Here is a 16,375-nt window from a genome sequence, read left to right as displayed (position 1 = left end):
AAAAATAAAGAGAAGAGTGACATGTGTATTCTGCACCTGGAAATACTAACTCCAGCATTGCACATTTCTTGATCTTCAAGCACATGCTTACCTTCCTTCCACTGACTGAAATGGAACAAAAATGGTGCTCAGTTTTAGGCAAATGTTTATGAGCTTTCCTACACAAGGATAGTCCTCTGAACCTAGAGCCAAGGACTCAGGATAAACTATTATTGGCTTTCACCACCTCATCAACAAAATAAGATATATTGTCTTGAGATATTCTAATCCGTCATCCCACACAACAAGGAAATTTGGTGCAAATATCCAGCATTTCACAAGCCTCCATTATATTTCAAAAGAGTGAATGTACAGGAAATAAGGGTAACTCTCATCTGGATTCCGATGTGAATGTGTGTTTCAAAGCAAAAAGCTGTTTCAGCTGTCAGCCTTCTTGTGACAGATGTATTTACTCAGCTGCAGAAGGAGTACTGTGTCACCGAACATCAAAAAATGGTGGGAGTTTAAATTTCAACACACAAGGAATAATTTACCTCCTGAACAACAAGCTACTGCTACAAGTACCTGGCAGGAATATAAAATGAATACAATTTTCTTTCCCTGTTATGAAAACGACATAGGAGGGCCTTTTCAAGTATATTTCACAAGTGCAGCAAGATAACAAACCCATCTGCCTCTCCAGGAGACCAATGATAATAAGGAATGATGCTCAAAGAAAGATGCTCAACTTCCAATTAAGCAGGAAGTAGTCTATTCTGGCTGCTTCTCCAGCATGTCAAACGAGCTCCTCAAACATGCTAATGTTGCTTTTATCAAATATTATTTTTCTCCTCCACTTATGTTGCATGCAGTCCCCCAGACTTCAAGCACCCTGGCAACTGCCTAAATTTTCCTTTGAGTACAAGAGACCCAGCCTAAAGTTAAATTGTACTTGAACACTGAATCAGGGCCTTCAATATGTTTTAATGAACAAGCGGCCTGTGAAGGGCTTGTTTATTACAGAAGCTGGCTGCTGCTCTCGTTAAGCAACTGGAAGATGACAATAAAATGTAAACTAGGAGAGGATGATTTTCCTTGCTTGCCAAACAGATTACAGCTAGCAAAGCTCCACAAACAAGAACAAGGGACTTGAAAAATCAGGGCCTACATGTTAACCTTGGCCATACCGCACTTAAAGAAAGTTTCTGTGCTTATTTTGCCCTTCCTGCTGCCCCCTCAGTGCAAGCAAGGTTAGCAAGGCCACAGAGTGGCTCTAATGTACATGTAGCCATGGATGCTGTCCGAGCCTGTTTGGTAGCCCAGAGAAAGTGGTGGCTGCAGCCTCAGGCCTAGGGGTTGCCCTGCTGGAAAACACTCCCGGGCCAGAAGCAGCTTCCGGGGAGTAAATCGGCTTGTTTGACTAATCTCCCTTGCAGCAGACCAAAAAAACTTGGTGTTTTCATTTTACTAACCAAAGCGAGAGGGCTTTCTTTTGGAGTGCAGCCACAGAGGCAGTTTGTAGGCAGCCTGACAAGGCTGCTCACCTGCCGCTCTGCCCCTTTACTTGTTTCACTCAGCCAACCATCACTACGTACTGTAATTATTATTTTTTACCTCAGAAGTTTTAAAAAAAACCAAACAACCAGGGAGCAGCGCTTTCCACACAATGGGGGGTGGCCCCCTGGGCCCGCCGGGGCTCGGCACCCTCCAGCTCCTCCCGGCTCTTCCCCGTTGTCGCCCAGCGAGGATACGCGGCGGAGCAGCACCCGGGCGCCTCACCGACCCACCGCCGCCATCAGGGCGGCGCACGGAAAGCCGGTCCGGACGCCCTTCCCCTGCCCGGGGAGGTGGCTTTACCTCAGGGCGGGGCGCGGGCCCGCCCCAGGAGTGTCGGCCTGAGGGGAAAACAGAGACCCCCAACGCCTCCGCGGGACCAGGCACCCGACGGGGTCTGTCCCGGTGCTATGGGACGGGCCGGGGCGGGGCGGGGGCGGCACTCACCGGCGGCGGGGCGGTGGCGCCCCCTAACGGCACCGGGAGGGGCGTGTGGGGCGGGGTGGCGGCGCCTGCGCACTGTGACGGCCGGCGGCGGGATGGAGGGGGCGCGCGCGGGGCGGACAGCGGGGCTGGCGCGCGCCGTGCTGGAGAGGGCGCGGCGGCGGCGGGCGGCGGGACAGGCCCCGGCCTCGGGCGCGGTCAGTGCGGCGGGACAGGCCCCCTCGGGCCCGGTCAGTGCGGCGGGTAGCGGGAGGGGCCCCGGCCTCGGCACCGGTTAGTGCTGCAGGCGGGACGGGCCCCGGCCTCGGCACCGGTCGGTGCTGCGGGCGGCGGGAGGGCTCCCGCCCTCGGCGCCCGTCGGTGCTGCAGGCGGGGGCGGCCGTGCCTGCAGAAATGCAACGAAATTAACAAGAAGCAACGAGGAGCTGCGACCTTAAATGGTGGCAGGATAGTGCGTGTCCTGTAGAGGCCTAGTGTGTATATATATCTATGCGTGGGAGCGAGGCGTATCTGTGCTCTGAGGAGCTGGAGGCATTTTACAATACGTAGAAAAGTGTCACACTTGGTGACTTCCCCCTGTGTTTCATCTGTTCAAACCCAGGGTGGGACGGTGGTGGGCAGGGCCAGATGACAGGAGAGCGAGGCCATCGCTCCATCCCGTGCCCTCTTGGGCACAGTGAGTGCCTCGGCGTTGCCTGGTGCACGCCGCATTAAGACAGCACCACAGCGGTGGGCCACGCGTGGCTTTCACCCTCAGCGCTACAGCCTCCAGCACTAGCCAGTATTTTGCTAGTCAGTCACCTGACACTTTCTACCTCTAAGCCACGAGCACCACCTTATGAGTTACCCAAAAAAATGTCTCTAATTGCAGGAAGAAGACTCGGAACGTCTTAGTGCAGCGTTCACGTCAATCGTGAACTTGATGAATCAAGCCACGAGGGAATGCGAGGTGAGGTTTCGCCCCCAGACCCGTGCAAAGGGGAATGTTTAGGATGTGCCCGGCAGAGGCCTGTTTGCACTACTTTTGCTAAAACTGCAAAAATTAGACTTCATTTTGCTTGTTGCATGGCATGAGCTTATCCAGTGAGCCTGCGATGCCGGCCTAGATTAAGAAATTTGGGGCATTCGCCATCATGGCGGTAGGTTTCACTGGTGTTATCCTGACCCACAGGTACCACCTTGGCTGATAAACATCAATACCAGCATTTTTCCACAGACAGTACCAGTTGACCTGTACAGATTTTAGCAGAGGGTTTCTCCACTTCTTGGTAGAAAGGCAGTATGGTTAGAGCAATAGAAACATCAAACGACATCACAAGTTACGTTGTGGCAGCCAGTGTCATGTATCACAATGTACAGAGTTGTTTCCAGTGCTGCAAGTACCTCTGCACCTCTGCTGTGGAGAGGCTTTAGGACAGAGTAACCCTTTGTTTTCATCACACCCACATGAAGCACTCATGCTGGCTGGTAAGAGTTAGTGTGTTCTGCGTGGCAGAAGTAAGGGAGAGTTTGGATCTCAAGGAAAGAGATTGCTTCCTGCCACGTGTTCACTCTGAATTCAGAGTTAAACTCCCCATTTTACATCTGTAATGTCTGAATCTCACATCTTGTATCGTTTAAGCAAACTCGATTTGAGGTGTTGCTACTGGATTATGGGCTTTGGTTCTTCTGCGCAGCACCATATGTTTGTTTATGATAAGCAGAAATTGAGGTGTGGCGTAGAGATGCACAGCTCCACTGCTTTCATGCTGGCACACGCTCACTGGAACCGCGGTGTAACATCTATGCCTGCACTCTGGCTGCCGGGTGTCATTACTCTTCCGGATAGACAGACCGGGAGCCCACCTCTGCCAGCTCGTGCTTGTGAATAAAGCCCTGCAGCCCCACTACTGCATTAAAGTCTCTGAAAACTCCATCACAGCTTACATCGTCAATGCCCTTCGGGGTCTGTTATCACCATGCAGCAGGGAGCTCATTGTCTGCAGAGTTAATAACAGAGGCTAAGTCTTCAATTAAATTAGAGAAAACAGTAGTTCAACACACACCAGATGATTAGCTCTTAAGCAACTCCCTTATTATTTCAAAGCACTACATACACAGTAACCAGTTAATCCTTAACCAACTCGGGCAGAATAGAATTTTTACACAAGATGAAACAAAAATATAACAACGTATAGAGACTCATCCTGTTAGGAGTCTGTAATAGAGTGGGAACAAGCAGGGGATGACTTCCACATTTGTGCATCGGCCAAGACAGAATGATTCAGTCATGTTCTGTAGAGAAGAGGAGTCATAAAAGAGTGGGAAGGAGGGAGGAATTCTCAGACCCACAAATTCTTGGATAAAGTTTACAAAGCTTAAATAAAAATCTACAGCCAAACATGACCACTTAAGCATTTGAATGCCATCGTGTGCAAATGATTAAAATTATGTGATTTAAGATGAGTTGTTCAGAATTATTTAGAGACCGAAGTTTACCCACATTTCTTACCAAAAGTTTGATTTCATTGCTTTGTGACGTCATGTAAAAGAATCCAGCTCACCCCCTGTGATGCTCTGTGAAGCGTTATGCAATAGGTCAGAGTATGTGATGTATTTTGGGACATACCTCCACAGTAAGCCACAATACAAGCAACCAAATCTGTTGATGTGTGCATAACCTCAAGAAATAAAGCACAGCAGTAGATTTGGAAATAACAGTTGCTATTGGCTTTATATTTCTTTGTCTCTGGCTGTCAAGGCTAAACACGGAAAAAAAATAAGTGAAATAAAATAGATATTTTGGAACTTTTTGGTCCCTGTGATCAAAAAGGTGACCCTGGGAGGAGTTCTGTGATGACAGCAGATGGCAGCAGAGCTGTACTCAAGTATTTAATTTACCGTGGGGATAGAAAAGGGCTGCCGTGGACTTAAATACAATTCTCAAAACCACTATGCTACTGGTACTAGCCTTGAAGACACTTTAGCTTCATCACCAAATCATTTTTCAGTATTAATGTGTTCTGCCTTTAGAGCACTGCTCCTGCACATGCCCTGCAGAACCAGTCTTCACTGGCTAGGTTGCAAAGCACCTAGCTTGCATAATACATCCGATTGAGGACCCATAAACTATGCCGTCTTCCTCTAGAGCTTTTCTTGGAGAGCCTGATGAGGTAGATATTTCCAGAGCATTCCTCGTGATGTTTTCATTAATTCAGTTCTTAGGTGTCAGAGAGTCCCTGTGTATTGGGTTGGGAGACAGGCATCTAAAATCAGGGCTGACAGCTTTGTACCAGAAGGCAGATGTCCTGTGGACATCCAGGCATTGTTTTCATCCTCACATGAGAGCCACCCAGTTACTACAGAAGATCAGCAGCTGTGCAGTTCCACTTTTAATTGTAAATCTGCGGTAGCTGTGAGCATGGCATTGATGCTTCTCCACCTAATAGTCTCTGTTTCTGTTATTGCCCAGAAGTACTATAGCTTCACAGCAGCCTGTAGATGCAAAGAGCATGAAATCAAACACATCTGCAGATACCATGGCAGGCAAGAAATAAAGGTGGAGTCCTCCGAAGAAGAGGTAAGTAGGTCTTTTTTGTTTTGATTAAAGGTTATTCCTTCCCTTCCATGGGACAACTGTTATCTGTCTAGTGTCTGTGACACTTGCTTACACTAATGTATGTGATTTGACATCACAACCATGTGAACACCTGGACTGATCTGAGCCTTCTGTTGAGAAGAGGGCAGAGTAACTTCTGGTGGCACCAATCAGTGTCATATCAGTCCTTTTGTGGAGGGGAAAATTTCACGGACATAAAGCATCCCCTCTCTCAGGCGCAGAATTTGCCTTTTGCGTTGTACATTAGAAAACAGTATCTTTTTCTTTCCTTTCCAGAGGACTGAAGCCTCTGTAGCACCCAGTCAAGCTCAAACTTGCCAGCAACATGTAAGTTTATAGAATACTTTGGTTTAAAATTGAAGTATAGCATTTCTCTATCATTTTGCATCAAGCTGGTTAAAATTTGTGATCAGGTGTGGAGACTTTGTGATAGCACAGAACATTAACTAGTGGTGTGTTCACTATCCTAATCTATGTAAAGGTGGGCAGCAGAGACTTGCACAATTAATTGTTAACCGTATTGTGGCATTCTGGCACATAACCAGTTAAGAGTCTACTTTATATTTTGAACTGGTGTAGAACATCAAACGCTGTGATTAATCTTCAGGCTCTTGTGAGTTGCATCAGCGACAATAACCCAGGAGTCCTCCAGTCTCACCTCATTTGTGCTCCTGCCACATTTCCTGTGCTGAGGAAAGGCGTGCAGCAGGGCGTGTGGCAGTCGCTTAGCCAGTTATGCTTGGCCTCACATACCATCTTCTCTGAAGATTCCCATTCCTCAAGAAGAAAATCTTTTTTTTTTTATTATTTTTCAAAGTCGAACACCTCACCACATCAATTTCAGGAACTTCTGAGCCACAAATGATGAGAAACATGGAATCTGTACCACAGTACAAATTAGTGTGAGCACCCTTGTTGTGTGGATGTTTTCCAGGTTTACGTTCAAAAGGTTTAAGTTGGTAGCTTTCAGTTTTGCGAGGTAGAGATTACAGCATGTTGTTTCCATTCATTGAAACATTAGGTGAAATACTTTGAGTATAGCACTTTCTAATTTTTTTTATTTTCAGGAACATTTTGCAGTTTTGTCCACGCTGCCTGTGTGTTTTGAAAAATCTTAATACATTTATATAGCAGCTGAAAAGTAATTTTTTTACCCAAATTCAAAATTTTTATTTTTGTGGAAAAGCTAAGGTGACTAAACAGTAACGAAACTTTTCTTTTCCCTCCTGGCCCCTGCTAAAGACCAGAAAAGCTTCCAAAGACATCTATATTGAAGTTTCTCCTGGTACCTATTCTGTCACAGCAACCTCAGAGGACATGGTGCAACAAACCCACGTGGTGGATGTCAGTGCAGGACAAAGCGTTGATTTAACTTTTGTTCTATGATGTTTGTTGTTTCTTGGCAATCACAGGAATAAAATATGAGGCTGTTTTAATGCATGTAATTAACTATGTATATCTTTTCCTTGTTAGCACTTTAATAGTATCCTCCTTTTTGGGACTGCATTTTTATGGCCTGTATATTTGTTTTTTTACTTAATGCAATTATATGCAGCTCACTTTGTACACTGATTTTATAAATATTTGTACATTGTGTGCCTTAAATCCAATTATGTGACTCTGTAAATCCAGGTTCCTATGCTTTAAAGAATTAAATGTACAATCAGTGGAATAAAATACATAATTCAGTCTTTGTGATGACAACTTCTTTTACATTATCCTCAGGCAGAACGTCCACGTCACATTCTTGACCACAGAAATCATGATCCATGTGGTATGAATATGGATGTACGTTAACTTCTGTGGGCTGGCACTGATTTTAGAGCAGCTGTTTCACAATGCATATCTCCTATCTGTACTTTTATTATTCTGATGAAGAAATAAAATGCAAATGTAATTCGCTATCTAGGACCCCAACTCAGGAAGGTGCTTGAATGTGTCAGATGTTCAGTATAGGCACATAAACTATTGACACTTCAAGTCCTGTCTCTTCGCAGGCTCTTACCTAGGCTAAACAACAGTTAGCTGCCTCTTTCAGTAGGCACTAGGGTACCCTGGATTGTCTCCTATTTCCCAAGGCGAAAAGTACTGCTGAGCAACTGCACGCTGCAGCTTATGGCCAAGTTCATGCGCTTTAAACATGAGCAGTCACAGTAATGAGACTCCCTGGATGCTTAACTCTCCTGAAGGATCGCATTCCATGGTTAGAATTAGTGACATGACCTATATATGTATATATCTGTAATCTTTTTGTAGCTGATGGCATTAAGGTTTCATTCAGTTTTCATGGGAACATAAAATTCAGTGACTTGAACACTGGATCTCTAAGCATTTTGTTGTTTGTATCTACAAGAGCAGGTCCTTTACCCTCTGGCTGCTTTCTCTTCTGCTTTAATCCTGAAAAAATAAATGTTTTCAGCTGTCAGCTTGTATTGTTTCTCTGTTCCTTCTGGCTTTCTACAAAAAGCAATCTCTATGCTGAATTCCTTTGGCTGACTCCAGAGAACTGTAGGCGAATTGGAGGTTTATTAGACCCTTGCTGTGCATCTGTTCAGGCTTTTAGTGCTCATACTAGTTTAGCTGATCTCTCCAGAATTGTAAAGTCAAGTCCAAATAATTAGGAATTTAATGTAACACCTTGGAGTAAAGAATGAGGATGCTGAAATTCAATGTGGATGGAAATAGAGTTTCTCAGTTACTAAAATGATACCATTATCCATAAAGATATTCTACAGAGACGGTACCTAAATCAGAACTTGATTTGTTTAATAAATGTAACGCTGATATAGTATAAGCAGTTTACCTGAAATTTCAGCTCCTGAACTTCATCAGTTGTACATTTATTGAATTCTGGTTGATCACGTCTCTCTCTGCTTTGTTGTAAATGAGCTCTTTGCTGGTTTTTCTGTCTGTCCTCTTCTGACATACTCTGTATCATCAAGTTTGTCGTCTCCTATGCAAGTCACTTTACATTTGTCATCTGACTCTGTTTTCTTTCTTGCTTTTTGATATCTTTGTTTTTCTGATGCTGCAAAACCTTCTTCCTGGAGGACAGAAAACAAATCCCTTGGAAGTCTAGTCTAAAAAAAGCATCAGTGTCTTTGTAACTGCTGCTTTTCTGGCTCTAAGATAGGTACCTCTGCCTCATGTAGCTTTAATAATGGTATAATGTCTGTGCTAGTACAAACTTTACTGCTGAAACACAGAAGCGTACAGTAAGACCACAGGATTTTCAGAAGCTGTTAGGTTTGACCAAACTTTGCTCCGCTAGAAGTTAGGAGGATTTCTGGTGACTACAGTGGGAGGACATTAGCCCCACAGAGAGCACCTCTGGGAAGCTGCTCTCTAGCTTCACTTGTTTGTTGCAAGTTACTTCTGATGCAATCTGTATTATATGATAAAACTTCTTCAGCTATCTCAAGGAGTAGCAGTGTATGTTCCGGGTTTAAAAATACCAAGGGCTATTTTACAGGAATAAAAGTATGTCATTATACTCTCTGTTGCGTCAACTGCTGTGATTCATGCTGCCGGTTTGGGGTTAGAACGAAGTCACTCTGGTTTCTTTTTAGTTTTACCAAACGGCAAAGCACATCACCTCAGTGCACTGCTGTGACACTTTCTACCTTAGAGCGTGTCTGCCTGGAGCTCCATACTGGCCTAAAAATTCCTAGGAAATCAATTACAAAGGTGTATAACTATGATTATTTAAATAATAAAGTAGGAACCATACCGTTAATAAGTTGGTAGGCATCTGCTTAAAATTAATGCATATGATTTTGACAATACAAGATATATTCCAGTATATTCTCTGTTCATTAAGACGCCATTAACAGATTAATCTTCCCCTAAAGAAAATCATGCAAGTTAAGCATGTTCAAAGTCTTACTCTGCAGTCAGCTCACAGTAGCAAGAGCACGAAGGTCTAATATTTGATTTCTGATATATAATCTATTAATAGTACCAGAGTACTCCTGGTGCTCTTGTGTAGAACAGTGTTTCTGTTCATCCTGCTATTGTCTTTCATCTTCCTCTTCTTCCTGCAAGCTTTTTTCTTCCTCTTTTTTGTGCTCCCTTTGTTTGGCATTCACGTTATGATTTTTTTTTTTTTTAAATTTTTCTAAAGCAGGAGGGGACCATGGCCAACAGAAACCAAGCCTAAAAATCAGGGTAGTGTCCTCATTGCTAGCTGTGACACGGTTTGCTAACTCTGTATCCCCTTGCTTTAGGGTAGATACGCTGTTTAAACTGCTTGCTTCTTGTGAGGGAGTAAGAGAAGATACTCAGTAAAGACTGTTTACTAAAAATATCTGCTTTTATCTTTCAGAGATAGAGATCGTGACTATCAGGATGTGACTGGCAGAGCGCAGCATCTTTCTAGATCGAATCTTGTTTTTTATTGCTGCTGAGAGTCACAGCTATCCATGTCCAGGGCCGCTCCTGTAGGTCTCTACTTCCATAGGACTTCATGGGGTTGATGTCAATGGGCATATGGCAGGTTTCTGAATTGAAATCTGCATTGTTATTTAACAATAACAATGTGCTCACACAGTTACTGGCGTAATCTTTTCCATTTTACCAAGTAGCTTCAGCCCCTCCTTAGGGTTTTGGGATTTTTGTTTTGTTTTAATTAGCGGAGAAGTTCTCTGCCTCTCACAAAACTGGTGAACAGCCTTAGCAAGCAGTTAAGTTAGAAACAATGTATTTTTCTAGCCAACTTCCAGACCATTAACAAGAATATTTCTTCCATCCAAACAAACCGCATGCTTGTGTAAATACAGTATTAATACAGTTTACCTTACCCCCAATGCTGGCTTGAAATCTTGGTTTCTTAAGATTTCTTTTATTGTGAATTGCCCTCTGGGAGATTGCTTGATGGTTTCAAACACTGCATTCTGATTAGTCGGTACAACACGGGACACCTCCCCGGTGGAGATGGCTTTGGATTCCAGCTTGCCCTTTGCATATGCGCTGCTGCAACTGACGAGTCCTGGGAAGGAGTGAAATGGTATCTAAGAGTGAGCCCAGAACTGAAATGGGGAAAATTCATTTCAGAAGGGAGGAAAATGCACTTTAAACCTGAAAGGAATTCTTTCAGGTGATTTATTCTGCAGGGACTAGCTATGAAGGTTAATGAAGCTGTTAGCATCATAAAAAGCGTAGGAAAATGATGGGGAAGAAACTCAGAGAGGGATATCGGTGCTTCCAAATGAGATTCATTGTTCTGGTAGTTTTCCATGGGATTAGTTGCCAAAAGAAGAGCCAGCATGCAAGATGAGGCAGCAGAAATGTTGGGGAGGGGGAAATATTGTATCCAAGGCTGATTTGCAAATTTATAATATTTATACCAATTAACTACAGGCAAAGTCACTGCCCAGATCAAGGGGGCACAGAATACGTTTAGTTATTTCCCTCTGGCTGCTTTTTCCCCGTGAGGGTATTTTAAAAGGTACCTGAATTACTGGCACAGGACTCGTGGTGGCTTCTTTTCCAGTATTTGCCCTCTGGTTTTGCAGAAACCTTTAGCCTGGGCTTCTCAAGACGGCCAGAGTCTGTATTAACAGCACTGTCCACCACAGTACTCTTAGTGGGAAATGGCTCCAGGTCCCACTCCGAATCAGAAGAGGGGGAAGATGCTGCCACAACCGCTGGTTCTTCTTGGTTTGGGCCTTCCAGTTCTAGAAGGTGTGGAGTGGGCTCGCTGCCAGACTCTGCCTCTTCAGTTTCTCTCTGAAAGACCAGAGACCTGGATGGAAGAGGCCACCAGGCATCAACGTGGGGATGGCAGCAGCAGATGCACCTTACATGTGCTGTCAAACAGCATACACCATCACAGTGACAGCAGAAAAGAGGCCAGCAGGGTGAGCCGAGCAAACAGTGCTTAGCAAGTCTACGTACAGCACAAACAGGAATCAGGGCTGGTTTAGGACTGCAGGAAAAAATACAACAGTTAGTGTCCAGACTTTCTCTGGCCTTCAATCTGCTGGTGAAGGGCATGTGGATCATCTCTACAATCCTTTCCCACAGGCTAGGAGGGATCCACAGAGCTACATCCCGTGGGAGTTTGGCTTTCTTGTCATTCCAGAACTGGACCATAATTTCTTCATCTTCTGAAGCTGTCAAGAGAAAAGGTAAGCAACCATAAGCAGCTGGTCTGCCTGGGCAGCGCGCACATACAGATCAGGCTTTGCAGCTTTATGCACTTTGTGCTCCTGTCAAGCAGCAGGATCAACTATCGCCCTTCTCTGAAACACCTCACCATAATGTCCTGGAGGGTGGAAGGGGCAGATAGGGCATCATCGGTGTGACAACAGGCCTGGCAGCATCTTTCATCACAATTTGTCATCAGATGACCAAGAAAATGTTGATGGAGTAACTTTTGTTGTTGCTGCCAAAGTTAGCAGTACTGCTTTGAGAGTAGTATTTTGATAAGTCAGTGGAGCCTGACTGTCAGACATGGGAAAAATGAATAAGCTGTTGAAATCTCCTACGCTCGGGTGATAAAAATTGCCCCCAGATGTACCATTCGATACAAAGGTGAGCATTTAAGCATGGATGGGTGCTTCCTGAGAGCTGCCTCACTTGATCTCTCAGGAAAAGGCCATAGTCTGTCACATTGCAGACACAGCCTTGTCCGAGCAGACACGTTGGCAGACACGGAAAATTACATTTTTATGGGTCACAACTTCCTTAGGGTCAGACTGGTGAGGTTACATGCAGATATCCATCAGCAAGTTCCATCAGCTCCCGCAAGCTTTAAGCAATGCTAAACTGTAGTCTGTGCACTGGTGTTTCTCCGGCAGTAAGGCCACGACGACAGTTTATTCTCACAGTATCACTCTTGTTTCCAAGCAAGAGGAGGGCAGCGTCCTTCTTACCTCTTAAGGGGTCTCTTGTCTCAATTCCTGTGAGGACGGTTCCTGGGCCGTACCTGGCCATATCTGGCTCCCAGGGTGCCAGCACTTTGTCTCCGGGAACTAAGGAATGCTTCATCCCATTCACGTATTCCAGGATGCCATCCTTCGCTGTTTTTTGCACACACACTTGATGTCTGCCACGTGACACAAGCGGTTTGGCAAACTCTACCAGGAACATGCCTCTTTCACCCTGTTACCAGGAGCAAAGTAATAGTTTCTCTGAAAAACAGTCTGTAATGCGTCGGGTCATATAATATTCACCAGAAGGCCATTTTGTGGCTAGTTCAAAACACCAAGCCAGCCAGAAAAACCTGTGGGAGACTCATCAGAAATCATGCTGAGTGAAGCACATGTACAGATCCACTGCTGCCAGGACCTGTATTTTCTTCCCCAAGAGAAATAACTATAGATAGAATGCAACTGGATTTCACGAACAACACCATGTGCACCAGATAACAAAGGACGCCAAAGCCGTACAGACCTGTTCTTCAGTCATGCCCATGTCCTTCCTCATTACATACAAGACTAACTCTGCTTCTGGGGGGCGTTGTTGGGCATTTTTATTTTCTTCTAAATTAAGGCCTGTCAAGAGGCTTTCCATCAACAATGAAATGAGGTACTTCCCTGTTCTTGAGAAAGAATAGGCTCTTTTTTCTGTTAAGTTTGAAGTGCTAACAAACTAATGAATTAAAGCTTTCACTAACATTTCTGAAAAGACACCGAGCCACTGGTCTGTAGCTGACTCAAGCTGGAAGTGTATACATAAAACACTAACGCTTTTCCTGTGCTATTGATGGATGTGTGTCTACACACAACAGTAGCTCACACTGCTCCCAAGAGCACTCACGCCATCCGAGCCTGGCTCAATGCCCAGCGCCAGCAGAAGCAGAGGGTCTGCCCTGGCCAGGTGCACAATGACACTGCTCTCACCAGGAGATTGGGAGTTTGAGGGGCACCCATCTTTTGCAGGAAATGAGGATCCCTGAAACGCAGCTCCTCACTCCAAGAAACGGACTCGGTGAAGGCAGCTGAGCAGAGCAAGGATCTGATAATTCTTAGTGTATTGGTGCCGGAGGCCATGCTGCAGGCGAGAGGCTCACCCGGCACACCAGGCAGCAGGAGGTGAGGACAGCCTGGAATCAGGCACATCAGGAGCTTTATGAATTGGCATAATCACAAGCATAAGCTATCTTAGTGATCTGTTCTTTAATTATACACCAGCTGCAACCAAAACCATAACACTGAACTCAGGCGGTGCGTGAGGACTGCTGGTCAACTGGACACCCACAACTACCGCACAGCAACTGTCACTCACCTCTATCTCCTCTTTTACTGTGCCACGGTAATAAAATCCATCTTGTTCCCCTCTCACCAGCACAGGGACATTGCTGTCTAAACCCGCAGGTCTCCCCGATGCGCTCAGCCTCTCCCATGCTGGGCCAGGAGAGGGGAGGCAGCAGCTAATCCATTGGCACCTGGAAGAAAAGAAAATGGGTTAGCACTGAGAGAAACAGCTTCTGTAGGTCATGGGGAACAAAAATCTTGTAAGATTTAAGAACTGGATCATTCCAACTCATTCTGTAGCACTCCTGAAGGCCAAGGCACGTGGGAAGAAACAGAAAACTTGCTTGTGCTGGGACAATTCCTTGCTCTTGTGGAAAAAAACATCAGTTTTTCCTGTAAAAACATCACCTGTTTTTACTCAGATCACTTCATTTTTGGGTTTAGAGCAAGCGAGCCAGGAGCGCGCTGGCGTCCTGGGCCAGTGTCACCTGCACTAGCTCCTTTGCTGCTTGCATGGCAAGCCAATGCAACCCTTCAGACCAGGAGAAAGGATCCATCTCCAGCACAGAGCACAGCGTAGGCGTGCTCGAGAACGCTGTAGCGATGCTTTATATTGGGCATTTGGGAAACAACAGAAAAGGAGAAAAGTAAACAACGAATCTGCTGGTTGATGACAAGTCCAAGTTCAATACAGGAAAAATAATCCCGTCACAAAGCGTTAGGAACGTTTCACAGGAGATGGCTGCTAGTGCAAAAAAGCTTTTATTTACCCAAATAATATTAAAGGAATGTTTCTTTGACAGGAGGTTTAGTCAGGCTTTGCTTTTCATAATCGTCAGGGCAGCAAATGACTTTAGTTAATATTATCTAAAAAACTGCCAGTGCGGGGGAAGGGAAAGCTCAAACGATGTTCAAGCTGCTGCTTTCTTAATCTGACACACCAGCCTGGCTTATCCTATTAGATATCATGAGAAAAAACAAACCACAGACTCAAACAAGAACTTGATGTTACCTCCGGGGGGCTCGGGGCTCGGTGATCCAGGCGGGATGCACTACAAAAGAGCTCCTGCAGCAGGGGTTGACGGCAGCTATGACCCTGGGGCAGGCAAACGTGTCCAGAGCTGGCACAGCACTGCAATACCTGTGAGCCGTAGGCAGGGACCCTTCCCAACGAGCCATTCTTCAAAAAGCAGCTCAGTTGTGATCTGTTGGTAGATGAAAAGAGAAGAGACAACGTACTGGCGTTTTCCAGCACAAGAAAATGCTTTTCAGTGTATCTCAAGAACTCAGTAGCTTTTATTATTTTTTATTATTATTTTCATTTTAAAAGAATGAATTCAAAATATCCAGACTAGCATCTGGGCAGATGAACCCCTATTACTGACTTCAGTGATCTTCAGTTGTCTTCAAATCCTGACCTGGTAGAGGGACAGAAACACCCAAGAAAACTAGAAATGCTGTGAAAATCCCCAGGAAAGCAATGGCTTTCACCTCCCTCCAACTTCTGTTTCCCTCTGTAACATCCAGCTCTCTTCTCTTATACCTTTCCTTTAAAGCTTTTTGGTACAGAGTCCCAGCCAAACCTTCCGTATTTCACAAGCTGAGGCAGAAACTACAGCTGAAGTTGACAAGCTGAGTAAACGTGACAGCTCTTGAACATGTTAGATTACAGTTGCCTGTTACTTGTTTTATTTACAGTGATGTATTAAGAGGAAATATTTTGATCTTTCAGCTGTCCTGTCATGTTTTATAACAGTAGGATTACGACTTGCCATGAGAAAAAATGAGATGCTCAGATTTGACAAGTGATAACTATTCAGAGGCTGTCACGGTAAAATTGATGATTTGATGCTATCTCTGGTAATCTGATAAGATGTAGTAGACAAGCTTCCATTCCTTTTTCTTCTTTTTTTTTTTTTTTCATGTTGCTTAGAAACGTTTAGCATGCTTAGGGTAAGATTTGCATGGAAATTCAACAACATATAAAATTTAAGTGCCTAATTTACTTTACAAAATACAGATTAAGCACTCATATTACGCTTAAATGCTATTTTGTCTCTCATCTAAGAGACACCAACTAGGAGTTCTTTTTATGAAGACTCCCAGATACACATAGTTTCAAAAAACTAGCAGACCAAACCCAGCAAGAAGAGTGGATTAACTGCTGCAAACCGTGCAAAAACCTGCTGCAAAGTCAGGAAATCAAACAATATATTCATTTGTTTCACAACTACACAAACTCCCCTATTATAAACCAAAGCAAGCCAGAATCAGTAATACTTTGTGAAGGAATGCAACTAAGAATTCTACGTTAAAGCCCATTTTAAACCCATTCAGCACTGTCACTGCCGAGAGCCAAGTGCACTATTTCTGTACAAAACAGGGCACTGACAAAGGCAATTGTGCGACACACTGCGATTTTTATTCCGGATAACTCTAAGTGCTTGGACACAGCAGTGTTTCAAACTTACCAGCTATTGATAACTCTATACCTGGTTGATTTGGACTTAGTCCCGATGCATAAATCTCACCCTTTTGCCTGTTTGACGCAGGAAGCCGTTTGCTGCCAGTGTTTCCTAGTTGCTACGGAGGTTGCCACAGT

At 44.7% G+C, this 16,375-nt stretch overlaps 2 protein-coding genes across 8 annotated transcripts; one reads left to right on the top strand and one right to left on the bottom strand.

Annotated features, from left to right (window-relative positions):
- The first annotated feature begins 2,045 nt into the window (after window positions 1-2,045).
- Window positions 2,046-7,268, top strand: AKIP1 (A-kinase interacting protein 1). 5 transcript variants are annotated; one of them, XM_054200682.1, is made up of 5 exons: window positions 2,046-2,174; window positions 2,849-2,926; window positions 5,429-5,536; window positions 5,852-5,902; window positions 6,818-7,268. In XM_054200682.1, exons 1-5 carry the CDS (start codon window positions 2,073-2,075, stop codon window positions 6,959-6,961), a joined length of 483 nt encoding a protein of 160 aa, XP_054056657.1. In that variant the 5' UTR covers window positions 2,046-2,072; the 3' UTR covers window positions 6,962-7,268. The 5 variants fall into 5 exon arrangements, with proteins under 5 accessions (XP_054056657.1, XP_054056655.1, XP_054056656.1 ...); XM_054200680.1 differs by lacking the exon at window positions 6,818-7,268 and adding an exon at window positions 6,183-6,440; XM_054200681.1 differs by having other exon boundaries at window positions 2,073-2,207.
- On the bottom strand, window positions 6,374-16,352 carry C4H11orf16 (chromosome 4 C11orf16 homolog). Of its 3 annotated transcripts, none has more exons than XR_008466315.1 (7): window positions 14,786-14,972; window positions 13,805-13,964; window positions 12,451-12,679; window positions 11,026-11,688; window positions 10,375-10,562; window positions 8,379-8,619; window positions 6,374-6,455 (listed from the first exon to the last, which is right to left on the bottom strand). XR_008466315.1 is itself a non-coding variant. In XM_054200678.1 (7 exons), exons 2-7 carry the CDS (start codon window positions 14,950-14,952, stop codon window positions 8,434-8,436), a joined length of 1,593 nt encoding a protein of 530 aa, XP_054056653.1. In that variant the 5' UTR covers window positions 14,953-14,978; window positions 16,266-16,352; the 3' UTR covers window positions 7,408-8,433. The 3 variants fall into 3 exon arrangements, 1 of the variants encoding a protein (XP_054056653.1); XR_008466314.1 differs by lacking the exon at window positions 6,374-6,455 and adding an exon at window positions 7,408-7,972; XM_054200678.1 differs by lacking the exon at window positions 6,374-6,455 and adding an exon at window positions 16,266-16,352 and having other exon boundaries at window positions 7,408-8,619; window positions 14,786-14,978.
- Between the last annotated feature and the right edge of the window lie 23 nt (window positions 16,353-16,375).

Source organism: Rissa tridactyla, chromosome 4 (genome assembly GCF_028500815.1).
Source record: "Rissa tridactyla isolate bRisTri1 chromosome 4, bRisTri1.patW.cur.20221130, whole genome shotgun sequence".
NCBI classification, from domain to species: Eukaryota; Metazoa; Chordata; class Aves; order Charadriiformes; family Laridae; genus Rissa; species Rissa tridactyla.
This window is presented reverse-complemented; position numbering and strand designations above follow the sequence as displayed.